The 20,993-nt window shown below is 38.5% G+C and overlaps 1 protein-coding gene across 2 annotated transcripts in view; it reads left to right on the top strand.

Moving 5' to 3' along the window:
- Positions 1-9,406, top strand: part of hsd11b1la (hydroxysteroid (11-beta) dehydrogenase 1-like a) — a 34,641-nt gene extending 25,235 nt beyond the window's left edge. For both annotated transcript variants that reach the window (XM_060941407.1, XM_060941408.1), the window contains exons 6-7: positions 565-744; positions 6,000-9,406. In XM_060941407.1, the coding sequence (XP_060797390.1) occupies positions 565-744; positions 6,000-6,006 (187 nt within the window). In that variant the 3' untranslated portion in view covers positions 6,007-9,406. The remainder of the gene's footprint in view (positions 1-564; positions 745-5,999) is intronic.
- Positions 9,407-20,993: the final 11,587 nt, after the last annotated feature.

Consider the following 20,993-nt stretch of genomic DNA (forward strand, 5'->3'; position numbering starts at 1 on the left):
TCGGTCCATATAAAACTGCACCAGATCAGTGAGGTAACATATATAAGCTGGACCTACCCAGGCACTGTAAACTAGCTCCCTCATTCCACATCTCCCAACTTAATCTGGTCATCTCAGGCCACCTGGCACCGGGCACAGCAGAACCACAACTGCATTTGTTTATCATTGTTACATGTGACAGTTCAAAGTATGGGATTTTTTTTTTTCATAACCAAACCCTCGAGATCATGTAACACTATAATTACAGACAATTGGATTCCATTCAACAATTTATGTACCTTCTAATGGCAGCTGTTTGTGCCAGAACTAATTTAGGTTGCATAGCAACAGGAGTGAATACTTGTATTTTTTGTATTTGTATATTTTTCTTTTTTTAATTTTCACATGCTATCTTGATTTTGTCTTCCAACTTCAAAATTATGGCTTAATTTGTGAAAATTCATGAAATATGTACATCTCAGTTAAGTCTGTTTCAATTCCTGGTTGTAACACTACAAAATGTGGAAGTTCAACCAGAGTGAATACTTATGCAAGGCACTGTATATCTTTTGTGTCTTAATACAGAGGCTACATTGACATGCCTGCTTACCCTGCACATGAGGCTGCGTATCAGATCATTAAGGCTGGAGCGCTTTGTCAGAGCGAGGCCTTCTACCCCTGGTACACCTACTATGTCACACTCTTCAGAGACTGGTTCCCTTACTACAGGGATCAAGTTATTAGGAACGCTTACAACTACCAACAGTGAGTAGGTACTGATCACTGGGTGATTACAGCGCTTGTGGAATGTTCATTTGGTGATCTGGATAAAAACAGGACAAACAATTATACTCCACAATATGAATGAACATTGCTTGATAACGTAAGTAGGTTGGTATATTTTGTGGTAATCATTTATATTTTATGGACACGAGTGTTTTATTGGGAAATATACCACTCGTATTTTTCATATGTGCTACATCCAGGACATGGAGATCCAAAATCATGACATAATTCTCTTTATTTTTTTCGCGGTCCAAGTCCTGCGCTCTGATTGGCTGGCTAGCGGGTCTGTATCCTACGATACGGACCCCGGTTACGGACCACTGGTGACTTGCTCGTTCACAACAACAAACATGGTAGCATTTTTTGTCAACATTTACCTTTTTTTATAAGATTTATTTATAAGATTATCAAAAATCTTATAAACTTTTGTGAGTATTTCTCAGGAGAATAGCATTAATTTTATATCATGGATAGTGTTAATGACAGTCTTCACAGGGAAAGCGAGTTTTACTACCCTGAGGAAGTAGAAATAAAATAAAACATTTCAGGAGAAAGCTAAAACCTGTAATTTGTTAATACCGAGCAAAAACATGGCTGAATCCTGAATGACTCCTACACTGTAAAAAAATGATTTGTTGTTTTAACTTACTTAGTACCCGGGCTGCCTTAAAATTTTGAGTTCATTGAAGTTAATATAGTAAGTTAACACAACGAGGTGAACAATTTAACTTACTATATGAATTTCAATGAACTCAAAATTTTAAGGCAGCCCGGGTACTAACTTTAAGTTAAAACAACAAATCATTTTTTACAGTGTATTTGTATAAATAGGGGACTACATAGGCGGCAAAATGTAGTTTTTTTTCCTGCCATGGAAGTGCACTTGTATACTGAGGAGGAAGCAATTTGCATTACAGCCGTGAATGAGGATTCAAAATAGCATTAATTGTACATCATGGATAGCGATAACGACAGTGTTCACAGCGAAAGTGAGTTTTACTACACTGAGGAATTAAAAATAAAAGAAAACATTTCAGGAGAAAGCTAAAAACCTCTAACTTGCTAACAGTTTGATTTCATTAGTTAATGAGGCCCATTTTGGACCATGTTATCCTAATACATAATATTACATTAGGTAAAAACTTTAAACCAGTACAATCTCTTCTTCAAAGTTTCACCAAATGGCTTTATTTATGCAATATAAAGGTCATAAACACCGAGCAAAAACATGGCTGAATCCTGAATGACTCCTATTTGTATAAATAGGGGACTACATAGGTGGCAAAATGTAGTTTTTTTTTTTTCCTGCCATGGAAGTGCACTTGTATACCGAGGAGGAAGCAATTTGCATTACAGCTGTGAATGAGGATTAAAAATGGCGGCTTGCCTCGGTTTTCCCTTTCGGGCGCTCTCGTTTTCTGTTAGAATTTCTCATTATCTCTAGCCGCTTTATCCTGTTCTACAGGGTCGCAGGCAAGCTGGAGCCTATCCCAGCTGACTACGGGCGAAAGGCGGGGTACACCCTGGACAAGTCACCAGGTCATCACAGGGCTGACACATAGACACAGACAACCATTCACGCTCACATTCACACCTACGGTCAATTTTTAGAGTCACCAGTTAACCTAACCTGCATGTCTTTGGACTGTGGGGGAAACCGGAGGAAACCCACGCGGACACGGGGAGAACATGCAAACTCCACACAGAAAGGCCCTCGCCGGCCACGGGGCTCGAACCCGGACCTTCTTGCTGTGAGGCGACAGCGCTAACCACTACACCACCGTGCCGCCCTTGTTAGAATTTGGTAAAGAAAAAATAAATATATTATTTACCAGCTTAAGGTCGGTCCGTATAGTGAAATACCGTGACCTCGGCCTTGAATACTGACCTCGGCCCAAAGGGCCTCGCTCAGTACTTTCAAGACCTCGGTCACGGTATTTCACGATACAGACCTCCCAGCTGGTAAATAACATATATATCTCATCTCATCTCATTATCTGTAGCCGCTTTATCCTTCTACAGGGTCGCAGGCAAGCTGGAGCCTATCCCAGCTGACTACGGGCGAAAGGCGGGGTACACCCTGGACAAGTCGCCAGGTCATCACAGGGCTGACACATAGACAACCATTCACACTCACATTCACACCTACGGTCAATTTAGAGTCACCAGTTAACCTAACCTGCATGTCTTTGGACTGTGGGGGAAACCGGAGCACCCGGAGGAAACCCACACGGACAACATGCAAACTCCGCACAGAAAGGCCCTCGCCGGCCCCGGGGCTCGAACCCAGGACCTTCTTGCTGTGAGGCGACAGCGCTAACCACTACACCACCGTGCCGCCTAACATATATATTATTATTATTATTATTTTTATTATTTTTTTTTAATAAATTTGGGTACCTTTTGTTTGTGAATGTGTCTATATAATAAAAAGAAAATCACACGTTAGCTTGAAGATATGAAGTTTATCTTCTCGTGTTGAAAAACTCAAATTTTTTATACGAAATACATCACAGATGAAGGGCGGCACGGTGGTGTAGTGGTTAGCGCTGTCGCCTCACAGCAAGAAGGTCCTGGGTTCGAGCCCCGGGGCCGGCGAGGGCCTTTCTGTGTGGAGTTTGCATGTTCTCCCCGTGTCCACGTGGGTTTCCTCCGGGTGCTCCGGTTTCCCCCACAGTCCAAAGACATGCAGGTTAGGTTAACTGGTGACTCTAAATTGACCATAGGTGTGAATGTGAGTGTGAATGGTTGTCTATGTGTCAGCCCTGTGATGACCTGGCGACTTGTCCAGGGTGTACCCCGCCTTTCGCCCGTAGTCAGCTGGGATAGGCTCCAGCTTGCCTGCGACCCTGTAGAAGGATAAAGCGGCTAGAGATAATGAGATGAGATGAGACATCACAGATGACACATTTTCCAGTATTTCACCCCAATGATGTCACTCTCAGTGTTTTCCCACCGACTGGACACCCATTTTCAAAATGGTGAACCAGTTCAAAATTTAAATTCTTTTGATTAACGTGTGTGTGTGTGTGTGTGTGTGTGTGTGTGTAAATACTTTTTTTTTTTTTTTTTTGTGGATGTGTCCATACAATATAAAGAACATTTACATGGTGGTGCAAAGATATGAAGTTTATCTTCTTGTTTTGAAAATATTTTCACTCATTCGCTTTGCTCACTCGTGAATATATTCACCACTCAAAGATAAACTTCATATCTTCATGCAACCATGTAATAACCTTTTATATATCCATTGCTGCTAAAGCTCAGGTCTAAATATACAGTGTCTGAGCACCATGATAGCCCTAGAAATTACTTTTATGAATTTCTTACCTTTAAATTGCATGTAATGTTCAGTTTTAGATAGTATAAATATATATGTGTTGTGATATAAAATACTGCCATCAAATTGCATTCTTTACATGTATTTCACAGCTTCTGTGACGTACTGTAGATTAAATAGGCTGCTACAAGGTTGTTCAGAATGCTTTGTCTTGTAAACTTAATTTAAAAGGCCACAAATTTAGCACAATCAACCAGCATATCTTAATAAAAATAAATGTAAAAAATCCAATAATTTCAATAAATACAGTTTAAAAAAAAAAAGGGTTAACGATACCATTAGGGAGACCAGGTAGCGGTTTTGATTTTACTTTTTCTTTGCCTTGTTGCCAAAAAAAATCAGCTAATTTGACTGGTTTCATTTTAACATATGTAGCATACACCTCTCGTCTCATAATACCTCCCGTTCAACAGCAAGTCACATGTAAATAAATAGCCAACACCCTTTTGCATGCTATGACCGTAGTTAGCATGCAAATCCCTCCCATTTTCACAAAATATATTATGCACTTCTCCAACTCATTTGGAATACCTACAGTTTCCAACACCTTAGTCTATGTTTCTTTTTCTTTTTATTTATTTTAAATTTATGTCCTCATATACTCAAACAGGGACACATGATGTCCCTGATCATGATGAGTGGCAAAGTTTGTTTTTGTTTGTCTTGAGCTAACGTCGCCATTTCTCGACAGATTTTTCACCAAATTTGGCAAGTGGGTCTGGGGATGACCCGGAATTTTGCAGATATAAACAAAATTTATGTACGGGCCCCAGGGAGTCCCCAGTGGGCCCCTGGATGGTGGATGTTTGGATTTTTGTTTGTCTTGGGTTAACATCACCATTTCTCGACAGATCTTCACCAAATTTGACATGGAAGTCTGGGGGCAACCCAGAATTTTGCAAAACCCGGGCAACGCCGGGTAACTTGCTAGTCATAAATAATGGGGAAACCCACCAGCACAATTATCAATTTCTCCTCAATGGTAGGTTATTTGGGAATGGTGTGAATGGAACCAAAATTTACATGAATGTGTTCGGAGGATTCTTTAGCGCGGAGCACTTCTAAATTCTGATCGGTTGCCTCCGAACCATGTCATAACACGTTACCATAGAGTTGCCTGAACTTCAACTTTACTCTGATGCCCCACCACCCAAGACATGCTGCCAATGATCTCGCCACCAAGAAACGCCTGCTTTCATAGAAAATTAATGACTTCTGGTTGTTTTGACACCCTTGTCATGTTTGCTGTGAACATGGGATAACTCTGCCTTGCACGCCACCCCATTATTGATTATTTTCCTATCACAGTCCCATCATGTTTTCTTCCTTCTTTACAATGTGAGAGAAATCTTGAATTGACTTTTAAAGTTTATCTCTTTGGCGCTACCATTTTTTTAATGAATTGTCTTAGATGTCTTTCCACGGAGTAGTGTGATGGGGCATGCTACTGTTAATAATTAAAATCCAGAACACTCTGTACTTTGGTCGAGTACCTGTGTTTATTTCCCCATCACATACCAGTACACATGAGGAGTAGGAGGAGTTTTTAGGTTGTGGGTGACATAATGGTAAACACTAACTACATGAGCAAACATTTCCAGATGCTAATACTGAAAATGGTAAATAAAGATTAACTATGATCCAATCCAAATTGCCTCTACTATTGCTCAAAATAGTATACTACTATATAAGGTAAGAGGGTGGCATGGTGGCGCAGTGGTTAATGTTGCCTCCACACAGCTCCAGGGCCCCAGATGTAACCCTCAGGTTGGGGTACTGTCTTTGCGGTGTTGCGCATGTTATCCCTATGTTTTGGTTTCTTCTGGTTCTCCTGTTTCTTCCCAACTATGAAAAACATTCTTTTGGTGGATTGTCTACACTAAATTACCCCTAGGTATTAATGACTGTGGACTGGTGCTGCAGTGGAGTGGTGTCCCAGGGTATATACCTGCCACATGCCCAGTGTTCTCCAGACCCACAGTGACTGACCGTGATAAACAGTTCCTGAAAAGAAGATGAATGAATAAATGAGGTAACAAATTGTGGCATTCTATTTTGATATACTTTTTAGTATGGTGCTATGCAATTTGGGATGCAGTCATAAAGTGACAATTGTGTTTTCCTAATGTTCAGTACTCTTAGTACCTTGGCTATAAGGGTAACCAAATCAAATCAGCATGTGTACTTGGATTATTTTCACTGGTAATGGAAATAACTACAAAATATGGGCTCATTTTCATACTAGACTATCTGGTGGTAAAGTGTTATATAATACATTGTATATGCTCTACAAAGGCAGTATGGGTTTTTTATGGGTTTTAAGGGTGCAAAGGGTAAATGTGTTTATGATTCATTACAACACAAACTCAATGACTGTAGCACTTTTTATCATGGTAGGGTTTTTTTTTTTTGTCTTTACTTTGATCTGTCCTCAAAGTTATAAACCTTTTACTAGGAAATCCATTGTCAGACTGTGAATGGAACGTGTGTCTCCTTACACCTTTAAAGGACATGGGACATGAAACATAAATGCACGCTATATCAGTTTCTTTCCATTAAAAATATGAAATAATTGCATCAACAAATACAAAAATATCTATTAAATTCAGCAAAATCGTTATATTCGTGATGATTATATGGCATTTCTGCTCGAGCTCCGATATGCATATTTTACAACCGGAAGAGCCACTGTCACGTGATCATACGTCACAAAAACTTTCGGGTATAGCACAAGCGGGTAGATGAATATGGAGACGTGTGAATCGTGATGATGACGAATGCGACAAAATAGTTTTTGTGTCTTGGATGACAAGAAAATTGTTTCGTTTTTAGAGTGTTTAACGTACATTGAACATCATGGTGTATTGCGACCTCCCAGTCAGTCAGACGTGCTGTTACTCCTGTTAGCAATGTAGCTAGGCTCAGTATGGCCAACGGTATTTTTTGGGGCTGTAGTTAGATGCGACCAAACTCTTCCATGTTTTTCCTGTTTACATAGGTTTATATGACCAGTGACATGAAACCGAGTTCAGTTACACAAATTGAAACGTGGCGATTTTCTATGCTATGGAAAGTCCGCACTATAATGACAGGCGTACTAACACCTTCTGCGCGCTTCGACAGCGCATTGATACCTTCACTCGGAGTTGTACCATTATTTTTTAGACAGGGCGGACGGACCAGGGCATTCGCCCGCCTGGCCGTGCCCGACGAGGAGCGCTCTCGGCCGGCTTGGGAGGCAGACGGCAGCCCCTCCTGGAAGTGTGGTTTTATCATGGGCCTCATGCGGTAAGGATTAGTATTATAATTTTGGGTGTATCAATTATTGATTATCATAATTCTGACTCGTTTCGCCATTTTGAATGTTTTCATCTCGGACTCTGGAAGCATTGTATCTCAATCAATCTCGAAAAATATCAGCAAAAAAAAAAACTAGCTTGCAACGGACTTTAGCTAGATCTATGATGAACTTTCAATGTATGATACAAAAATAATACTTCTTTCAACAGATCATTAGCCTTTGAGCAGAATTGTTTTTAACTTACCAGGAAGTGTTATCGAGCCGACCGCTTTCAGTTTCATGGGTCTTGAATGAACTCTCACTCTCAGAATCATCTGACCCGTCAGAGTAAAGACAAGATCCATGTTCATGTGAATTTCCAGCTATCGGTTCGAATTGATAGGGTCTAACTTCACATCTCTGTGAAACATCGGGAATGTCACTGTCGATGGTGTCCATTTCGGTAACCTGTTTACATTAGATACCCAAGCGCTGGCTCCTTGAAAAGTTTTTGTGACGTCACGGGTCACGTGACCACTTAGCTAATTAACGAATCATTGTTTTACACTGATGTATAAAAAAGTTGAATAATGTGATGATTTTCACATTTTTGACGCCCTGCAGTGATTTAGATGGCATTTCTTATGTCCTTTATACATAATTATACCCAGAAAAAAAATCCATGTCCCATGTCCTTTAACAAATGCACTTCCTTCAAATCAGTGGGCTTTGAATAAAGGTTCTGAGGTGTGCTGAGTTGAGATACCATGCAGAAATCCCCACTGTTATTGCATGAGTGATTAGATATTGCAGCAGAAGTGCAAAACTTTTGACTGTTAAACTTTTTATGACTCATCTTTAATAAATGGAGCTTTCACTTGTGTATTAACCAGTCTTTCTGATATGTACCTTTTGAATGACAGAATGTGATGTCTTTAGCCACTACTATTAGTAGCATAGTTCAGTCTCTTTTCAAAGTAAACATATCTTTATTCATATGTTATTGTGGTATCCATGTTCTGAATCCTAGAAACTGTAAAAACTCTTATATTTTCTCAGGCTTGAAAAGTACGGTCAACCTGATGTAGCCTAAATTCAGCTAGCTAAACCTTATACCTTGCTTTTACTAACTTTAGCTTTTAGTTAGTAGTGTCCAACATATCGATAGGTAAGTGCTATTGCTTTTTCTTGGTTTTGTAAGATATGCTTATATGGTTTCTTGCTAGATTTTTAATATAATCAGTTAAAAGTCAGCTAGCTAGCAGCAGAGAAAACCAAACAGAAACTATTTATTTCTACCTTTGATCATTTTCAGGAATTTCGCCAGTTTTTAAACTAGGAAATCTTACTCTAGAGGCTATATTCATCTAACATTATATTCATGTTGTTTGGCCAGATGCTAGACTGCTCTTTTTACAAGCGTCACCTGATTAATTGCAATAATTAGATACGTCCACTAGGAGGCAGTGGTCTGTTATAATAGTGACGTGGGCTGAAGTGTCTGGTCACCTTTTCTCAGCCAAAATACAGAATATAAACTAGAGCAATTCTAATCTTTGTCTTCCACTGTCACACTGTGTGTACACTGTTTATATAAGTATAATAGATAGATAGATAGATAGATAGATAGATAGATAGATAGATAGATAGATAGATAGATAGATAGATAGATAGATAGATAGATAGATAGATAGATAGATAGAAGTGTTTTACTGGTAAATACTCCACTCATGTTTTTCATACGAACTCCATCGGGAACACTGAGTAACATATTGGCCTAATGGTTAGAGAAGCAGCTTTAGGACCAAAAGGTCGCTGGTTTGATTCTCTGGACCAGCAGGAATGGTTGAAGTGCCCTTGAGCAAGGCACCTAACCCCCAACTGCTCCCCAGGCTGCTCTAGGTATGTTGTATGTCACTCTGCTAAATGCCATTAATGTAATATTTATGAATTGTTTTGATAAATTTGGGTACTTTTTGTTTGTGAATGTGTCTGTATAATAAAAAGAAAAACACACATTGGTTTGAAGATATGAAGTTTATCTTCTCGTGTTGAAAAACTCGTATTATTCATCCAAAATACATCGCAGACCTGAGTGACATATTTAAATAATATTAGCTGGCTGGCGCTTTTTTTTTTGTGGTATCAGTTCAGTATCATGCTAGCTGAATGGAATGTATCTGATATACCATGAAAGCCATTTATTATTATTATTATTATTATTATTATTATTATTATTATACTACATTCTTTTGGGGTGTTGAACGCATCTTTCAAAATTCTCTCAATCTTCTGTATTTAATGAAGCAAACCTGGCAGCCATGTTTGTTTTACAAATTTTCACAGTCGCTCACTAGCATGGAAGTTTTACATCTCCAAAATGTGATGTCATGTTGTCTTGACAACCATGCAATATCGTAAACCATATTCAGCACTCATTCTCCATTGGGTAGCGTGATGTATACATGTAGGATAAGTGATATGCTAACAATATTGCATGCTATCAAACCAAATGAATGAAACACGCTAGAAGGGAATAGTACACGTTTTTATTCCATTGAAAAAGTGTCCTGTATGTATAATAATTTCCAATATTTCACTCCAGTGATGTCACTTCCAGTGTTTTCCTGCTGTCTTGACATGCATTGTCAACATGGAGAACTGCTTCAACATTAAAATTATTTTCATTAACTTGCGTATGGGTTTTCTTTTAAAGGAGAACTGAAGGCAATTTTTTTAATCAAAGTTCTATTTATCTCATTTTATTAAATATAGGAATGCATTTTTGATAGCTGTTTTGTCACTGCGATAGCAAGTTATGAGTGTTTGAAATATGCTGTGTATCAGTCCATATGTCAAAGCAATGGCTGTAAACAAGATTCGCTGAGACCTGTGCGAGACATCATAGGACGGAAGTAAAACGTACAGCGGAAATCAAAGCGACCAACATCTGCCAACGTTGTCAAAAGACGCGCGCGCCCTCTTTCGAATGCTGATCTAATCAAGCCGGAAGTTTTGTTTGTTTTGATAGCAATCAGGAAAGTTTGAAAAAAGTAGGCAGCTATCATCATTTAAACTCATTTTTGTGCAATATTTTGTTTGGAAAACAGTTTTCAAAATGGCGGCACTGACACTTCACGTTTCAAAGTCTCGCACAAGTTTCACACAAGTCTCGTGAAGATCACGCGGATAAGTGACGCCTGCCATGAACCAAACGAACTAAATTAAACATGGCTAAAAACCGAATAGGCCAATAAGTATAATATTTAATTACAATTAGTTGCCAATATGAATCAGGAATTAAGGTTACTAAAGCCGAAAACGTAACTGAGTAACATGTTAATTAAGAAATAAAGCAAGTTTAAAAATGACTTCAGTTTTCCTTTAATAGTGGATGTGTCCATATAATAAGAATATTACATGGTGGCATGAAAGTATGAAGTTTATCTTCTCACCATTTCAAAGACAAACTTCATATCTTCATGTCACCGTGTCATATATTAGTGTGTGTGTGTGTAATACAGTATATGTACGTTGTGTAACTGGAAAGTCAGTGAAAATGTGTGATGCTACTCCTCAATGAATGAAGCAATTTGGAGCAAGAATATTGTAGGGAAATCATTTATTTATTCATTCTCTAATGCATAGGTTTAATGTAATGTATGCTAATGTGCATCAAGCATTATTCTACCCCAGTGTCCCAGGGTAGTAAAGCCCTGCTCATGATGGCAGGAGTTTAATAAGCATCAAGGTAGAGAAAAAGCAGGATGCAGCGGGATTCTGGCTGATTTATGCTTTTAACCCAAGCTGCAGCACATCATCAAATCAGGCATGATTTTCAGAAATGACAAAGGAAGCCGAATAGACACTCGGGTTGGTCAAAAACAAGGTAACAAGGACCTGCATGCTTTTACACAGCTTATGGACATGTAGTCTCACACTGATTTCTCTCAACCCACATTTTTACAAACTTTCTCCTATTCATTCACACTTACACATGTATGGTGGGGCCTCGTGGGGTACGACTGCAGGCCTCAGTGCAGTGGCTAGCAGCCTGTAACACCTGCAACAGATTAGTGCTTCTAATGGTGGGCAATAAATCCCCTCCCCCTCTCACCAAATCACCACCAGTATAACATAGAAAGAACTCTATCTATCTATCTATCTATCTATCTATCTATCTATCTATCTATCTATCTATCTATCTGTTTGTCTGTCGAAATATCTTTTTACTATTTAAGCAAATTCACATAATTGAATTAGCTTTACTGTCATGACCATTACAGCAGTTACAGTATTGGTGAAGCACTGAAATATTTTATACATATAGAGTTTCTCTCCCTGTTTATGTATCTGCCTCTCTCTGTGAATCTGTATCTGCTTTTTTTCCCCTGTTCATCTCAGACCACGCCCCTGTGGGATTGTGATTCTGATCCCAGCTCCTACAAGTCTGAGCTTTTCACTTATTATTATTTACTACACAACTGCACTTCTTCTGTATTTCAGTTATTCTATATCTGGTCATCAGGTTAGCCCGGTCAGTGCAGGTCTTCCACTTCTAAAGAAGCAGCTGGTAAAACACTTCTGAGGTTGATCCCCATGAATCTCCTGTGAGACAGAGAGGAAGAGAGGAGCTGCTGGCGAGGCAATGCTACGGCTCATACATCACTGTCTCTACTGTAAATGCATGTCACCGTGGGCCCCATTCATGCTTCTTTTCCCATGTGACCCTGAACACTGTAATATAACTGCACTGACGTCAACGTGTGATCTTTACTCTGATTTTCTTGAAGTGTAAGATTCAGCTCCAGGGATTCAGAAAAGGGAACAATGTGAACTTAACATTAGTGTGCAAATTAGAGTAAGCGTGCAAGTGTGGAATATTGTTGTAGTTCTTATATGATGTAGACGGACCGACAGACAGATTTGATGGGATTTTTAAAAATATTTATTTGGAAATCTCAGCTCTAAACTGAAATATCACATGTTTGGCAGTGTAAATACTCCTGCACGTCACTGTGGTTTGAGTGCGTACTGTGCTATACTTTTTAATCATCATTCAGGTCAGTTACAGACATGAAAGTGTTGCATAGCTATATAACATCAGGAAGTGTTTTATTCCTCTTATATCACAGCTATTTGATAAAAAAATACCCATTTATATGTTTAAAATGACAATTTAATGATTTTTTTTTGAAATCCATTTATAGTTACAGTGGTGCTTGAAAGTTTCTGAACCCTTTAGAATTTTCTATATTTCTGTATAAATATGACCTAAAACAACAACAGATTTTCACATAAGTCCTAAAAGTAGATAAAGAGAACCCAGTTAAACAAATGAGACAAAAATATTATACTTGGCCATTTATTTATTGAGGAAAATGATCCAATATTACATATCTGGGAGTGGCAAAAGTATGCATACTTGCTAACTTTTCAAAATTCTCATGGGGGGAGAAAAGTGCATGAAGGACATTTTCAATTGGACGAGGGTCTGATGCGCGGTTGAAATGATAAAAACAGTGGATCCCAATTAATTACAAACCATCTGAAATTTATACAATTAAAGAGTTTTTTAATTGTTGATATTGTTCTATCAATTACTATAGGTTATGGGATTCATGTATCGGGCATGAGAGAGCTAAGAGTGAAAAATCTGAAATAATACTCGTCTTGAATTTTAATATCATAACAATGAAAGGGAAGTCTTAAATCAGATTTTTAGCTGAAAAATCTCATGCCTGAATATTGTATACATACAGAGACCCACAGAAAATAACACAAGTGATGCTTTAGAATAATGTTTATAACTTCTTAAAATAGTCACAGTGAATGAAAGTATTACTGGATTGCATCAAATGTGTTTTCCTTCTGTAAGCTCATGTAAAAATACAGAGAACTATATCATATATAAATTAAATAAAATTTTAATAAGATTTAACCAAAATAATAACTCAATTAAATAAATAATGCACTATCTTAGTACTACTAAAATGCATCTCTCTCTCACTAAACACTTTCCAACAGAATTTTTAAAAAGCACTAGAAATGCTATCAAAATCCTATCGGAATGCATCAAAGGAATTTGCTCATTTGCAAACTTTGAAAGTTTTCAAACAAAATTTAAAAATGGCACTATAAACACTACCATACTATCAAAATATACTCCACAAAGAAATTCACTCGAATGCAAAATTTTAGTACTACCAAAATACACTCACTAATAATCTTTCACTTAAAACCTCAAAACTCTATCAAAATCAATCACTTTCCAGATAATTCACTTGTAATCTTTCACTTAAAACTTTCAAACATAAATTCAAAATAGCACTAATACACCACCACACTATTCAAATACACTCATCAAACAAACTCTCTGTCATGCAAAATTTCACTCAACACTTTAGAAGTTGTACAGTTTGTTTCTGAAATGGTATGGAAGACTAGTTTCATTTCACACTCAAATGTCCATTATATTCTGGTTTAAGGTATCTTTACCTTAAAATGTGTAACTGGCTGGTTGAACATTTGCTTATCCATTGAAATTCATTCTCCCATGCAACCTGGTATTTGCATTCATATTTTTGCTGTTTGGTATTTGGTTTAGTGGCCATGATGAATGACTGCTTGTAAAAAAAATGTCAGACAGCCTGGGTGAATCCTACATTACGGAAGTGACTATCGTTCTGGTTGTTGATTGGTTAAAAATCAGTTGACGTCAACAGTGTTTCTCATATGATTCTGATTGGACATAATCGGGAGTATTTTTAACTTGGTGGTAGGGATTTCCCAAAACTGGGAGATTATCCAGTTTTTAACAAATACGATCGGGAGATGGAGGCTAAAATCGGGAGCCTCCCGCCGAAATTGGGAGGGTTGGCAAGTATGAGTATGTGAACCTCTAGGTCAGGACTTTGACTTGGCCATTCCAAAACATTAACTTTATTCTTCTTTAACCATTCTTTCGTAGAATAACTTGTGTGCTTAGGGTCATTGTCTTGCTGCATGACCCACCTTCTCTTGAGATTCAGTTCATGGACAGATGTCCTGACATTTTCCTTTAGAATTCACTGGTATAATTCAGAATTCATTGTTCCATCAGTGATGGCAAGCCATCCTGGCCCAGATGCAGCAAAACAGGCCCAAACCATGATACTACCACCACCATGTTTCACAGATGGGATAAGGTTCTTATGCTGGAATGCAGTGTTTTCCTTTCTCCAAACATAACGCTTCTCATTTAAACCAAAAAGTTCTATTTTGGTCTCATCCGTCCACAAAACATTTTTTGAATAGCCTTCTGGCTTATCCACGTATTCTTTAGCAAACCTTAGATGAGCAGCAGTGTTCTTTTTGGAGAGCAGTGGCTTTCTCCTTGCAACCCTGCCATGCACACCATTGTTGTTCAGTGTTCTCCTGATGGTGGACTCATGAACATTAACATTAGCCAAAGTGAGAGAGGCCTTCAGTTGCTTAGAAGTTACCCTGGGGTCCTTTGTGACCTCGCTGACTATTACATGTCTTGCTCTTGGAGTGATCTTTGTTGGTCGACCACTCCTGGGGAGGGTAACAATGGTCTTGAATTTCCTCCATTTGTACACAATCTGTCTGACTGTGGATTGGTGGAGTCCAGAGTCTTTACAGATGGTTTTGTAACCTTTTCCAGCCTGATGAGCATCAACAATGCTTTTTCTGAGGTCCTCAGAAATCTCCTTTTTTTTGTGCCATGATGCACTTCCACAAACGTGTTGTGAAAATCAGACTTTGATAGATCCCTGTTCTTTAAATAAAACAGGGTGCCCACTGACACCTGATTGTCATCCCATTGATTGAAAACACCTGACTCTAATTTCACCTTCAAATTAACTGCTGGGTTGCACGGTGGCGTAGTGGTTAGCGCTGTTGTCTCAGCAAGAAGGTCCGGGTTCGAGCCCCATGGCCGGCGAGGGCCTTTCTGTGCGGAGTTTGCATGTTCTCCCTGTGTCCACGTGGGTTTCCTCCGGGTGCTCCGGTTTCCCCCACAGTCCAAAGACATGCAGGTTAGATTAACTGGTGACTCTAAATTGACCGTAGGTGTGAATGTGAATGGTTGTCTGTGTCTATGTGTCAGCCCTGTGATGACCTGGCGACTTATCCAGGGTGTACCCCGCCTTTCGCCCGTAGTCAGCTGGGATAGGCTCCAGCTTGCCTGCGACCCTGTAGAACAGGATAAAGCGGCTAGAGATAATGAGATGAGAAATTAACTGCTAATCCTAGAGGTTCACATACTTTTGCCACTCCCAGATATATAATATTGGATCATTTTCCTCAATAAATAAATGACCAAGTATAATATTTTTTGTCTCATTTGTTTAACTGGGTTCTCTTTATCTACGTTTAGGACTTGTGTGAAAATCTGATGATGTTTTAGGTCATATACAGAAATATAGAAAATTCTAAAGGGTTCACAAACTTTCAAGCACCACTGTACATTTAATGTTCTAGAATGTCCTCAAAACAGGTTAGTCTTAGTTATCACTCATGATATAGCAGCTGTAAACAGTCATTCTCTCACCAGCCTCTTTTAATTTCTCTTTCTTAAAGTTAAATACAAAAAAATGCAACTTGTCAGGGAAATTGAAAAGTGCAAAGGCCTCTGTCCTGGCGGAAAACTTAGTTACAGCTTTACCTCTGACTGTTACAGTGCTGACACTGGGCTCCTTCTGAAATGCTAAATAAAAGTTTCATCATACAGAATATCACCATATCAACAACTACACATTATTTTTAATCCATTTGGGCAGAGAATCCTCCATACAAGTCCTTAATGACTTTGTTATAGAAACAATAACAATCTTCTGACTGATCAGATTCAAGACTTAAACGTTACTGGGAGATGAACTGTGTATAACAACAGATCTGCTACAGTCAGTGACCATAAACCTACAATGTGCACCTGTATGGTCAGTTCACCTGTGCGAATGGTCAAAGGACACTGCAAATGACGATATCTTAGCGAGTGAAGATATGTTGAATAAAAGAAAAGTTGTCTAATATTTCTCACAAGATTATTATATAACAAATACAAGCCTATTCAGCTTATTGTTAGATATTCCTACTCATTTCTTTAGCTTGAAATTGTCATTCTACTGGGGGCTAATTTTGCTACATTCGAGAACTAAATGCTTCACATAAGCAAAATTATATGCCAATAGAAGAAGGCAATTAGGGAAGCTTAAAATGAAAAAAAAAATCTAAAGCTAGATGTGTGTGTATATGCTCATTAGAGAAATTAGGCCATTCATACATTCATATTGTTCATGCTTGAGAAAATCTTATTTTCTCAATGTATTATTATTATTATTATTATATTTTTAAAATTATTTTGAATAGAAGCCCACAATATGAGCTGTATCCAAGCAGGAACATGGTTCACATCAGTACTGAGAGAGAAATATATATATATATATATATATATATATATAGAGAGAGAGAGAGAGAGAGAGAGAGAGCAAGGAAATGTAGGTGAGTGAGGTAGGAGGCTTGTCTCCTCCCCTCTTCTCCACTCTCTCCCTCCATCCCCCCCATGATGCTATTCAGAAAGTGCACAATGGTTGACACCTGTGTCCTGTCAGAGCGAACACTGTTATTGTTTATGCATTCAATGGAGGGGAGGAAGAAGGCCAGAGGTGCTGTGAAGCAGGCCAAAGCCATGCTCCCCTCTCCCTCTCTCTTTCTTTTTTCTATTTTCCTCTTTTCTTTCTCCTTCTCCCTCCCACTTTCTATTTAAGTTTCATCGCCTGTGTCCATATTCAAGCCAAGGGTGAACCTTGTATGAAGTCATCCATCAGCTTTTTTTTGTCTTCTCATTGGTTTGAACATATTTTTTGCAACACCAAAGCAGTTCAGGCCTGTGGAGGCCACAAATAATGTTGAAATGAAGGATGGTATAGTGTCTCTGAATACAACCTAATTTTGTGCATCGTAATGATTAAAATCCATCTTAATTTGTGGCATCACAAAGGGCTTTATGTGCAAAAATCATACAGAAGAATAAAATTAAACAAATGATCATAGTGAATAAATGGTTCTTAATTGCCATGAAAATGTGGTCATAAAACATATGAAGAAAAAAGAAATTAAACATGGTTGAATACATTTAGACCATGGCATAATTAGTTTTACTATTTGATGTCTGATGGATGAATATTTTTAAAAAATTAAATTAAAATCACTAATGTTTAATTTTATTTAAATGTCAAGGTTGACTGCATTGACTAAATAGCAACATATCATACATGTCTAAGATTATTATTTTTCTATCTGGATTATTTTATGTCTCCTATAATAACATCGAGTGCTCTTTTGAGATTCATTCCATCTCTTTGCCTCTCGCTGTTCTAAGCAGGATCAGAGTGCATGGGTGACAGGGTGGGGGATGGATGAATTCTTCCTTCTCTCTCTTTTTTTCCTCCTCTCTCCTACATAGAACAGTGAAAGACCAATTAACAAAGGATAAGTAGTGAACCGTAAATAGCCTCAACAAGGCCCAACAAGAACAAGAGCTCTCTCTCTCTCCACACACTCTCTCTCTTTCTCTCTCTCTCTCTTTCTCCTCCCCACCTTGCACAAAGAGAAGGCTCTGAGCTTACAAAGTGCCAATTAACACTGAATGTTTGCCCCTCGCACCTCCCTCCTAGAGCCGCTGACAGCAATAGTGTTTGGGTTAATACCAAAAGCCCGCAAAGAATTATAAATCTCCTTCAGCCCATGTCTCCCTCCCTCCCTTCCTCATTCGTTCCCTCTCCTCCACAATCCTTTTATTTTGTTTCCAATGGGGTGGTTTTACAGTTCAGTGCACGTTCAAAGAGTGATATAAAATGACTTTACAAAGAATTTTCATTTGGAGAGAAGCAGAGGCTTGCACCAGCTAAGGTGGAGCAATGGCATGAAGGAAGAGAGATAAAACTTGGTGCAGATGGAAAAGTGATGCTTCTCTTCATTCAACACCACCTCTTTTGTGTGTTGTTTTTTGACTTTGCTTTTATGTACGTGCTTGGTTGCACAATTTTGCTACCCTTCTAATGAAATAACATGCCATTTTCCAGCTTAAAGCAAGACATTACAGGTAGAAATGGTCACATCAATCATTTTGCAGATTTTCTTTTTTGATAAATTGCATCTATAACATTTAGCCTTTATATAACGTAGTAACAAAAAAATAAACAGAACAATGTTAATTTAACTGTTTTTGTCAAGACATAAACACCAACGTCAGTGTTCGAAATACCCGTCTGCAGTCTGCATTTTGCAGAATGATTTTCAAGATTGCAGAAGAAAAATTAAAGAACCTGCAATTTTGCAGAATGAAAAAATCAGGCTCGGGATACAATGGTTCTCAATTTAGCAAACTAGCGGCGCTGTAAATAAACTGAAACCTGCACCGCGCGAACCTGACGGTGTTTTCCAGGTCAAAGTTGAGCAATATTTACGTAATACCGACGAAAGGCGACGACAACCAAATAAGGGCAGTTGCCATTTTCCGATGTAAGATTTCGTCACTTTTAATACCCGCCGGGAGGACCCGACAACTACCTCGGCAGTGTTTGGCAGTTTCCGCCATGCATCTCCCAGAATTCAATGCGACACAACAAACATGCCTCCCAAGAAGAGGATTGTTTCTTCGGGGCAAGAGTCTGACAAAAACGCCAAGAAAACAAGGACGATTTTGTCGTATCTCGGCAAAACTGGCAGCCAGCGTGACTCCAACAACAACAGCGACAGATCATGCGTCCGCGAGGGTGACAAAAATGAAGACGGTCGCTGTTATAGTTGGATACATATATACTGGTAAATTGTATAGGTTTGCATATATTGTATTGTTGAATCATGAAAAATTATACTGATATTATATCCCTTTTGAAGACAGCAACAGTATTTTACCTTTAATTCATAGATACTTTTGAATATTTTGTTTTCTCATACCAAGCTACACTAATACATGTTTTGTGTACATGTTCTATTTTTTTTTTTTTTACTAGTGCTGTCTTGCCTGTGGTGCAGACTAGCACAAAGTAAAACAGTTGCCCTGTAAGACAAAGCTCATAGGTTCAGTTCTGTAGCTCTCAGTTCTGCCATGAGTAGTTTGTACCCAGTTCTCTGTTAGTTTAGAGCAGTGAAGCCCCTGCAGTCGTTCTCAGTTCAGTTCATGACCTTACACTTTAGAAGCCAGGCAAACACAATGAACCCAAATGTCTTTCCATTTGCCAGTTGGGTTTTATTCCTTAATGGCATCAATTCTTTGCATCATCGTAAGATGTAACAGAGTGTAGAATTGAAACCTTGCTTTCAATTTAAAACTACAGGTTGCAGATGTAAACACTGTGAATGAAGTACATTTTGGGTAACAATCTATTGTTCAAGCTAGAAACTTAATCTTGACAAAATGTAACATGACGTGTAACATGAAAATGAATGTTTTGTTTCTTGAAGAACAGTTGTGTTCTATTTTTTTATTGTGTTGATGCCTTTATTAGTATGTTGTGTGGAAGGATAATGTGTGGGTGTGATAACTAGTACATTTATGAATTAGTTGGTATACTTCAAGTTGTAGTAGCCCGTAGTGTCAGGGCGAGGGGGATGAAAGACCCGTGGAGGTATCATGGAATGATAACTTTGCTGCAGAGAAGGATCTGTGAAGACTGAAATTAAAAATAGAGTGAGAGAATAAAGAATTACAGTAATGCTATGAGTTGTAAAGCTAGATATGATGTAAATATAGGCATTATTATGTTGAGAAGGGTGTAGTATGGAGGCTTGTGTATTTGCAGAAAATATTTCCAAATTGCAGAACAAAATTTTGACACTGCAATATTGCAGAACACTGGAAAAAAGTATTTCGACCACTGAACATTATTTTAAACGTAGCCATTTTCATAAAAGCTTTAAACTCCACCCACCAGTCACCTCATGTTGTTTCCTCTCATATATAAGCCAGGGCAGCACGGTGGTGTAGTGGTTCGCACTGTCGCCTCACAGCAACAAGGTTCTGGGTTTGAGCCCAGCGGCTGACGAGGGCCTTTCTGTGCGGAGTTTGCATGTTCTCCCCGTGTTTGTGTGGGTTTCCTCCGGGTGCTCTGGTTTCACCCACAGTCCAAAGACATGCAGGTTAGGCTAATTGGTGGCTCTAAATTGACCATAGGTGTGAATGTGAGTGTGAATGGTTGTTTGTGTCTCTGTGTCAGCCCTGCGATGACCTGGCGACTTGTCCAGGGTGTACACCGCCTTTCGCCCGTAGTCAGCTGGGATAGGCTCCAGCTTACCTGCGACCCTGTAGAACAGGATAAAGTGGCTAGAGATAATGAGATGAGATAATCTATCTAGATTTTGGTTTTATTAAGTATGTACATTTATGCATATTTTATGCATATTTAATTAGAGCTTCATTTGCTCAAATACAGTGGTGCTTGAAAGTTTGTGAACCCTTTAGAATTTTCTATATTTCTGCATAAATAGGACCTAAAACAACATCAGATTTTCACACAAGTCATAAAAGTAGATAAAGAGAACCCAGTTAAACAATTGAGACAAAAATATTATACTTGGTCATTTATTTATTGAGAAAAATGA

This window comes from Neoarius graeffei, chromosome 15 (assembly GCF_027579695.1).
Source record: "Neoarius graeffei isolate fNeoGra1 chromosome 15, fNeoGra1.pri, whole genome shotgun sequence".
NCBI classification, from domain to species: Eukaryota; Metazoa; Chordata; class Actinopteri; order Siluriformes; family Ariidae; genus Neoarius; species Neoarius graeffei.